Source organism: Cyprinodon variegatus, unplaced genomic scaffold, assembly GCF_000732505.1.
Source record: "Cyprinodon variegatus isolate N-32 unplaced genomic scaffold, C_variegatus-1.0 Scaffold104, whole genome shotgun sequence".
NCBI lineage: Eukaryota > Metazoa > Chordata > Actinopteri > Cyprinodontiformes > Cyprinodontidae > Cyprinodon > Cyprinodon variegatus.
Window position 1 is genome coordinate 711,234 of NW_015150557.1, and position 10,502 is coordinate 721,735.

The 10,502-nt window shown below is 35.7% G+C and overlaps 1 protein-coding gene across 1 annotated transcript in view; it reads left to right on the forward strand.

The window, feature by feature from the left end:
* Positions 1 to 10,502, forward strand: part of khdrbs2 (KH domain containing, RNA binding, signal transduction associated 2) — a 102,956-nt gene that overhangs the window by 52,420 nt on the left and 40,034 nt on the right. The window contains exon 5 of the mRNA XM_015374487.1: positions 8,674 to 8,801. Within this exon, the coding sequence (XP_015229973.1) occupies positions 8,674 to 8,801 (128 nt within the window). The remainder of the gene's footprint in view (positions 1 to 8,673; positions 8,802 to 10,502) is intronic.

Sequence of the window (10,502 nt, forward strand, 5' to 3'; positions counted from 1 at the left end):
TTCTTCAATTAAAATGCAGTATGAAAGAACTTGCAAGACTCCTGCAACTAGGAGCCTGAAGAACTTTGCTGTAATTAGTGTGCACATTGTGTACTCTTGCTGAGTCTAAGCTGTAAATATTAATCAAGCTTTGCAAGTGTGACAAGCCTAATAGAGGAGTTGTGCTGGATGAGTCTACTTTATGGGGTCCACACTTCTGGCTGTACTGAGCTAGCGCTCTGTATGCACACTGGGCCAGCAGGATGATGATGACGATGATGATGATGCTGCAACTGCAGCTAAAACAAATACAAATTACTTAACACTGAGTGCCAAAAAAACAATTAGTAAAGGATTATATCCTCTTTCCAAATAGGTAAGGATGCTGTCTTGCAGGATTTTAATGGAATGCATGGATTTGTAAACCATTTACAATTCTAATTAATTAAGAAAATGCTAAAAGAACAGTAGAAGTTAAAAGTTATTTAAGCATTATTTGAGCATGCAAAGCTGTTAGAAGTTCACTCTCTCACTCAAATGTCTCAGATTCCAACATTTAAAAACTTTTTAGTTATTTTATTTCTAAATTGTCATCATTTTTCTAAGACAGTTTTGTATGTGCAGATGTTCTTATTTTTCCTGTGTTTTAGGGAAAATATCTCAAAAGAAATTTTTTTATTTAAGTCAAATTACAGCAAAATGCTCAGCTAAAGCTTAAAGTTGAATTGAAGATGAATGTTTTTTTGTTTGTTTTTCAAAGCAAAAAAAAAAAATCTAATTCATTAGTGTTTTTCTTATCAGAATATTTCTGTTGGAACTATCAAGGAGAATTGGAAGTTAACTTTGAGGAAGCTTTGACTTAGTTTTCTTTCTGCTGTGCAGCCTTGTGCACTGAGAATATCTAGAATCCATGGTTATTGAATGCAAATAGACTTTGGCTTTTGCATATTGTTTCTAATCAGCTGTTAATCCTTCTGTGAAAAATGCATTGAGCGGCACCTGGTCGTGTTTAATATTTGCTAAGAAACTCCAGGAAGATGCTATAGTGATGTTTGCTGGGGTATGGGGGGCCTAGACCATTTACATATGTTTCTTTTGCAATGAGGTTTCAAAGGTCTATGTTTTATCCCTTTATAGGTCAATTGGGGCTAAACCGTCTAATATTAATTTGTGTGGATTAGGGAAAGATATTTTGTTAAAAAAATTGACTGATGTCAGCCATTTTTGTATTTGTTGTTTATTACTTGGGGTGTTACCAATGTATGGAGTAAATTCCATGTGAACAGGACTGTCAAAATTACAAACACAGTCAATAGAATTCCATATAGTTGTAGAATTGGATTTCACAATATTTCTGCTACTATCGCAAAATCAAGACATTGGAAATATCAGTTTCGATCATTTTTTTTTATTAGTGTATTAATTTCTGATTGAATCAATCTTAAAGAATCAATCATCAATGGAATTGATGATTGGAAGTTTTATATGTCTGAATGTGACAAAAACTTTATAACATTCCTCTCTCAAAGCTGCATTAACTTTAATGTTTAAAATTTTGAATTTTACTTTAGTTGCCCATTTAATTCCTGCTATGTTTTGCACTATTATACCGTCATTCACTTCTGTTTGTACAATAAGAAAGTTACTTTTATTTATTTATTTTTTTTGAATAAAATGCAAATGCTTTTTCATATCAGTCTGAGAATAATAAAAAGAATCCTGCTGGCACAGCGTCTGCTTAGGATTTATTGCAGTAGTGTGGAAAAAGATGAAATGTTATTCCTTTAGAAATTGCAGCTACGTTATTTAATATTGGAATACAAGCAGCATGGATGCTAAAAAAAATAAATATTTACATTCCCAAGATAAACAACTTGAATCCTTTGTGAAACTCTACCACCACAAATAATGATGCAGCATTACAGGAAAATGACCAGTTAGTAGAAATTTCTAGAAACTGACTACCGGATAACACAGTGTAGCTATAAATGATAAAAGGCCTCATCTTGGCTTATATATATATGCTTCTTTTATATTGGCTGTTTTCCTTATATCTTGTATTATTAAGGCAAGTTGTCAAATCTGCAGTTAAATCTGAGCTGTCTATGTTACAAGTACTACCTTTGTGTTCAGACTAAAGCTAAAAATGAAGACAATTTGTCTTTTGTGTTATGGAACTTGTTTGTTGCCTCAGGAATATAGGATTCGCAAGAGAAATACAGGCACACAGCAGGCAAAATGACACAACAGGCACCTGTCAGTATCTATAGCGACAGATGTTTCCTGCCTCCGGTGAAGAATGTAATCACTGTCCTGCTGTTTTCTTTTCTTATTGACATTTTATTCATTAAAAGCTGTACTGTAACAGCCAAGCTGTTATAGTGAGAGTGATTATATGAAAAGCACTTGTTCATGAAGATGCCTTTGGAACACAGAGCTACAAAATAAAGCTTGTTAGCTGAGCACACACTACAGAAATAAAGGCTGGATTACCCCTACCTGATAGTACCACAGCCTTTGCTGCAGCAAGACATATTGCAAATATATATATATTAGTATGGATGAATTTTGGATTTCAGAACTGGGAGGGACACAAGTATTTTTTTAATATAACTAACTTCAGCATGTTTTACCATCCAATCACAGAGCTATTCAGTGGTGCATCATCATTCAGTTTCAGCTGTGATTTTCCGCTTGGTCCAAGTGCTCGACGATTGTCTTGTGTACTATAGCATAACATGTTTTTGAACAGTAAAACTTTCAGGGGGACCGAAACAGATGTTTGAAAAAGTGCAGGGGACATGTCCCCCGCTTCCGCCTCCAAAATTACATCAATGAATGTTAGGGCATTTGTATTCTTGTTGTCGTGCCTTAAATTTGCTGCCGTCACACCCAGTTTGAAGGGTCACTGCTCAGAGTGTTGCGATTGCCACAGGGAGTGCTGCTGCCTTCACTTTCCACATTTTCTCTACCTCCTGGTATTTCTCAAACTTCTCTGGTTTATTTTTCCTGATAGTACTTTCACTCAGTATTGCTACAACATTGCAGCCTTCTTCCTTTACTTGTCCATCACTACTGTGTCCAGATGGATAGCCATCATCAGTTTTTCTGTCTATCAGGAAGTCTCTCGGGATCTTACCTTGGCCATTCTTAACCACCAGTGGGGGATCCCATGGTGACCTTTGGACTTCAGGGGCCAACTTGGCACAGATGATCCTGTATACTATGCTGGACACTTTGTTATTGGTGTTTCATGCCGTACTATACCTGCTAGCATCTTGCACCCTGCTGTGATGTGCTGGATTGTCAAAGGGCTTCTCCGCATAGCTTGCACCTGAGCCTCTATCAATCTTTTATTTAGAGCTTTTTCCTGTTTTGTCATGGTCGGTTCCTCTTGGCTCTCTCAGTCCAGCTTTGTACAGCCACTGGTAGGACTTTGTTATATCAGCCACTTCTCCTATCATCCAGTGGCTCCTCTTGTATCTTCTAGTTCCTTTCTAGTGTCGTTTATCCATTACCAGCAGGTTCATTTGTGCTGTTAGGCACTTATGGAGTGCAGTTAGCTTCTATAGCCAGAAGGTTTGAATAATGCCATATCCCAGTGCTGTCCAGCTCTTCATATATTAGACTCTCTCTTGGATATCTGCCCCTGTAATGGTTGCTGAAACCTATTCAGGAAGGTTGCTGTGGTCTGCTCTTATATCCACCAGCCACTGAGCATTGGTATTATGTTGCAGCCTTCTCTCATATGCTCTTCCAGTATTGTTCCACCTGCCCACTGAGAGTGCACCTTGGATGGTTGAGTGACAGAAACATCATGTTTAATTCCCCTCATTTTTCTTGCACAATTTAACGTACTTTATTTATTTAAAAAAAAAAAAAGGAACTGAAAGCTTTGCTCTATGTCTCTGGCATACATCTTCAAGCAGTTCGCCAAAACTGTGAGTCCTTGCTTTGCAGTTTCTAAGGCATCAGGTATGGATAGCTTATTGTACTTTTTAGGCATGCTGAAGTACAATATCAGCTGCACCAGAACTCAATGTACCAGTTTTTCTAACACCTGCCATTGTGTGCCTTGATAATAACAATTTGGTTTATTGAGCATTAACAGTTTGTTTTTAAAATAGAGTTTACACTTTTTTTTTTTTAATTTGTGAAATTATTTCTAAAAATGTTAGGCAGATGTCTTAAGATTTTTCACCAAAACAATAGATTTTTCAAAAACAATATTTTCACAGAACAACTAGCATGGTGCTGTATAAAAGTTAATGAATACAATCGTATATAAATAACTGATGTATAAAATTTTATTGGTCCAAAATGTTAAATATTTCTAGTTATGCAACCACTGTCAGCACTAAACAATCTTGCACAACCAACTGGCTGGGAGGAGTTAAACCCATTGCTATCTCTTTTAACAAAAGTTGAACATTTCACTTTTAAGGACAACTTGTCTAGTTTATAAAAAGCTTTTTTTTTTGCAGTTGTTGCAGTTTTTAACCTTTTTTTTCTCTAACAAATTTACTTTTACAATCTGTGTGATGTAAGCAGTTGCAGTCATTGAGATTTCAAATGTATCACCTTGTGACAGCATGTCATATATGTAGATATATAATCATATGCAATAAAGCAGAATACACAGATTAAGCTTGTATGGCACAGTAAAAGTATCTTTTCAAACCTCCAACTGTTCTTAAGTACATATTTTTGCATTTAATTTTTTTCTCTTGTTTATTGGTTTGATATCCTAAATGTCAGGTTTTCACTAGCTGTAGGCAGAAAAGTATCATGATTAACATAAATCAATGTTTAAATGAATAATTCTGTGTGGATTAGTCATATTTTTGTTCGCTTTAGGTGTGTTGCCAGAATGATTACACTTTTCAAAAATTATTCTAAATTACTGAATTTTTACAGGAGGGGAGCATATTTACTCTTGTTTTTTCTTTCAGAAAAACAAGGTCATCAAAATTCAGGTTTGTAGACAACACTAGAAAATACCTCAATTATTTTTTCCGTTCTCTTCTGAGAGTGAGATGTACTTAGTAAGGACAAGTGAACCTGCACTTAAGTCCCTGCTCTGCTTTAATCTCAGCCAAAGTATCAAATTAAAGATTGAAAAAATTCCCTGAGGAGCTTTCAACTACAATATATATGTAATTTCTTTAATCCAAAATTTTGTTCTGGACCGACTTCTTAATCAAGCCATATTAGGTATTATAATGTTTGTATGAGAAAGAGTGCAGTTATTCTGTTTTCAATTTGAATCTAAAAAAAAAAAAAAAAATCAGAAAACAGAATTGTGTTTATTTGTTATTGTAATTGTGATAAAAAATAAATAGAAAACTCCAAAATGATTCAATGAGCTGCTGTCATAAGTTTGGAATTGAGTACCCAATATTCAAGCAGACAGATCAAAACAAGTGTTAATTAAACCAAGAACATTTGACTGCTCATCAGCTGGGGCGGATACACTGGATAATCTGTAGAAATAGAAATTCAGGTTGGTGACTTTGAATCTAAGACGGGCCGCAACTATAAGCAAAAGTCACTAACCTGGTTCTGAGTTCAGTCCGATCCCGAAGGAAAGAGTAGAATCCAAAATGGAGGTGTATCCAAAGCTTGCAATGAGAGTCGCCCACCGAGTTCCAAGTGATGAGCTGAGTAGAACAGCAGTATCCATGGGGGGAAATCCAAAGCCAAAGTCAAAAGCCAAAGAAACAGGTTACCAGACCAGAAGATCAGAGAGCCAAGGAGGTACCAGAGGAGAATCCAAGCCGAGGTCAGAAGATAGTTCCAGGTTCGGTAAGCCGGCAGAATCCAGGAACCAGATCAAAACAAATCAGACGAGCAGAGCAGAAAAAGAGGCTAAGCAAAACTCGAAAGTTCCAAAAACAGAAATAGGTCAGGATCAGAAAATCAGGATGGTATAGAATCGCTAGAGTTACTCTCACACACACAACTCAAATAATCTGGCGCTGATGGCAGGCAAACAGGCAGCATATATAACAGCAGGGACCAGGTGGACAAGATGAAAGATAATGAACAACTGGGCAAATTGGACAGGTGAATGGAATAAGCAATTAAGCCAGCCATCAGCACCAAGGTTATGACAGCTGCATTAGTTCCTCTGTACATAATGAGGCAAAAATGTTTTATATAAAATTTATGAAGGGATTATCCAAAAACAGCATTGGATTCAAATGTCATTAAATATTTTTACATATATTAATATCTTAAATATTTAACTTGCACATTTCTTGCCTGTATTTGGCTATTTATGAGGAAACAGTATTTTCAAATTCCTCAACACAAGTCATGTAGGTTTTCCAGATTCATTCTGACCTATTTTATTGCTGTACATTTTGTGAGGTCTTGGGAGTTAGATAGACATGTTAAAATATCTACTGTTCCACCCCATTTCTGAGGATATTTTCTGTATTTTCAGCTCGAATAAATAACTAAAAGATTTTGCAAAACCAAAAAAGCTGTTTTTGTTAGCTCCTTCATTAATTGCTTTCCTTTATTGACGCCCATTATAAATTTGTTTAAAACAACAAGAAATTTAACCAAATGTCACATTATTCATTTGTAATGAAATAAGTATTATTTAGTGTTGCATATTTTATCCTGTTCTTCAAGTGTAAGTGATTAAAAAATATATGCTAAATGCAATGAAAAGTATTCAACCTTTTTTATTTTTTGCATCGTCCATAGGAGCAACAAATATCAAAGGCTCGGTAATAAGAAACAAAGGATATTGACATTCTACTAAATTGATTTAGTATTTCTGTAAATGTTAAGCTTATATGGCTGAGCTTAAAGACAAGGCAGTACAAAATCTACAGTAACGGTTCCCTGTATCACCACACTTCCTCCATTGACCTGATAAAGTCTAACTTTAGCCTCCAGAAGGGCACAGAGACTGTCCAAGGTCATGCATGGTCAGAATTAATCAAAGAGAGCAAACAGTCAGCCCCGAGAAGCCTCCCCATTTGAGTTTATCTCTGTGCACTCATACTAACACCTCTGTCAACAGTCAGTTTTGACAAGCTCTTGCACCTTTGTTGTCCTTGGGATAATCTGTCAGCTTCTCTATTAAGAGCTCTGCCAGTCTCTTTCAAACCCGCCGGTCGACAATGAGCCCTCAGTGGCTCATTAATAAAAAGAGCACATGTGAACCTTGATAAAGGTATTGAAACTCTACCACACTTATTTTTCAGTTTGTCAATGACATAAGGATTTGAAAGATATAGGTTTGTTCATAATCTTTAAACTGTTAAGGTTACCCGTCTATTTAACTTTTTGACATCCCATTTGGAATTTGTGAGGTATATCAGGGGGGAACTGCGTTTTGCTGTACATATATGGGAAATTGCTGTTTTAGACTTCAAAGGTTGAGGTTGAGTTTAGGTTGGGTGCAGGACTAGGTATTTACGCATTATGGATACTCAGTCAAGTTTGTGTATGTGTGTGTCAAAAACATTAGAAAAAAGAAAAGAGGCAGTGCAAAAAAACTCTTGGATTCTAGATTTTAGATTGTTTTGTATTATTACTAGAATATATTAATAAAAGGATCTTTATCAGTGTCCCACTTAATTTCCTTTGCTTCCTTTTTCTACAGTCATGTTACAATCATAATCACCGTTTGAATTAAGCTTTAGATTTCATCATTTTATTGCAATGAGCACACTGCTAGGGTATTATAACTGTTGATTTAGCAGTTTTAGCATCTTTGTACAATTTAAAATAACATATCTCGCGAATTAATGACAGATTTTTCATTTTTCAGCTCTTGAGAGCTAGATAAATTGCCTTGGTGGGCCAGATTGGGCCTGCAGGTCTTGATATTGACACTTGCAAATAAATTAGTCTGTAGATCTGCAAAGTTGGTAGAGATATACCTATAGATAGTCATGTAATTGAGCAAGAGTTGGTTCTACAAAGCAATGATTCTGGAGATGAGCTAAAAACATACTCATGCTGCATTTTTAAAATTTTTTAATTGTGAAACCAAGTTGAAAACATTATACGTTTGTTTTTTTTCAAACCTAAAATATATCATATGATGGTCTATCATAAAAATGTCTATAATCTGTGATAAGGTTTGATTCTCTAATACAAGGAAATGTGATAGTCTATGAGTTAACATTAAGATCTAAAGAGAAGTGCCATCTCTCTGTAATTTAGTCACAGGTTGGAGTCAGAGTTAAAAAAATATGCACATTCAGGGGAAGAAGGGAGTCAGTCCAGTGGCTGGAAGTTGGAGGGATTCTGTTGGGAGTTGCAGGAAAGTGGGCTGTCATCCGGCTGGTGTTTGACTGGGAAAGGCAATTTTGAATGGCTGCAATAACAAATAACTTTATTATGCCTGCATAAAACTTTTCAATTTAGTAAAACCGTTGATAGAATTTTTATTTCATTTTTTTTTCTGCACTCACTTAAACCCCAGCCCCTCTGGAGAATTGAAATTATACTTAATGTCTTTTTCAAGATCATTAACCACCTCTTACACTTTGTGTACCAAATAAACAAAAGATATCATGGCTCGTCAACTATTTAATGCCTAACAGCAGTGTGTTTTTCTTTTGTGTGTCAAGATCATTTTCACTTGCTGCTAATATAACTGTAAATTGCAACGGTCAGGTGTTCCTTTTCTTTGTACGAAATACATGATCCGTTTTGTTTTCACAGGACTACAATGATGAGATTAGGCAAGAGCAGCTGAGAGAGTTATCCCTGCTGAACGGATCTGATGAGTCGAGCAGAGGGAGGAGCACACAAGGGAGGACCCTAAGGACAACAACCACAGCATCCACAATGTAAGGCTGGACTTAGATTTTAACCTGATTAAATCTGTAAATAAATCTAATGAATCACATGATCTCTAATAAGTTCCATTGTGTTTTTAAATTAGGATTCGAAAATATTCTCTTTTGAATATTTGACCTGTATTCAAAATCTAGATTCCTTTAATTGCATTACATTACACACCCACCATGTCCATTATAGTAATCAGAAGCTATTGTTACTTCAAGCCAAAGTGTATCTTGCTTCATTAGCTATGTTTGCCTTTTTTACATTAAACATGGAGCCAGAAATCTACCAGCTGTTTTGAACTTCAAAGATGTAAAATTTTCTGCTCATTCTGTTTTACTATTCTATGCTACTTTTCATTTTATCACAAATTCTTAATATTTTAACTCTTTTAAACAACGTCTGCAGCCTAGATGGTAAACTTCTGTGTAAAACTGGCATGCAGTGAGAAGGGTTTGATTCTGGACTTCAGTGTTTCTACATTAGTTTTTGAGGTTATAGCATTAAAACATATCCAGAAATGTTTAGTAGACTTTACCTAATGTATTTCAATGTTCTATAGCAATTAAAAGTAGATCTACTTTATGAATACAATTAGAGTATATTTACTTAAACAAATTGTTAACTTTGCTTTTTTTGGACAAATTCTGTAGGCTGTTGTTCTTTACAATGTATGTTAAAAATATATTTTTATCCTTTTTTAAATGATCAGGCAGAATATCTTAATCGCCATTACAGAAATTAAGTCTCCTTGTACAGTCATAGGATAAATGACTAGACCATCCTTGTTTTCAAAAACAATGGTAATGGTAATAACTAACTCCTATGTGTATCGTGTGACTGAAATAGACAGAAAAGAAAATGCTGAATGCCTGTGGTCTCTGAGGTTAGGGTGGTCTCTGAGTAGTCTGACATTCATCGACCATATTCAAGGCCATTGGTCTTAAGGATATTCTTGGGCTCAACAAGATGTTGTAAAATGTATATATATTTCAATAACAAAACATGGAGTTTCCACCTTCATGGTGGATTTTCAGATTAAGTGGTCCTGTAGACTTTTTTTTTTTACACATTTCAATTAAATTTCTTTGGAATCTCCTCCAGGGATTTGTAGTTAGGTATAAAAAAGGCATTTTCTAAAACTTAATCATTCAGTCCTCCCCTCCACATAACCAGGCTCTGGAGATCTAAGCAGCACCAGAAAATAGTTTTTGATTGACTTTGCCATGTATTCAGCTACCTGCATGAAACACCTTTAAAGCAATTTGTCCATAATCCACCTGAGCTGTGGCAGTCCCTCAGGAGAACTAAGGCACAATGTGCCATGACAGCATGGCCTGATTTAAGCAGAAGCTAAATCTAGCATTGCTGTGGCTGCTCCCAATTCACACACATAAAAAAAAAAAAAAAAAAAATCATTGCTGCCACTTCTCTCCATGATTTTCTCCTCATACTGTAACGATAAGCAATTTTTGCAGAGCTCCATGAAAAATATCCTACCAGAAATTGAGCTTTTGAGTATTTATATTTTGGATGCCAGTGTGTTGCTACCTAAAGGAAAATGGCCCTGAGGGAAATTAGCTGTCCCATCCCACCTACTAGAGGATGTTAAAATGTGAATTAACCACGCTGTAACCTTGCAGGTGCTGCGGTGCCTCTGTAGTAGAAGTGCTCTGTCGTAGAAATGCTGGACAGACACATTGTTA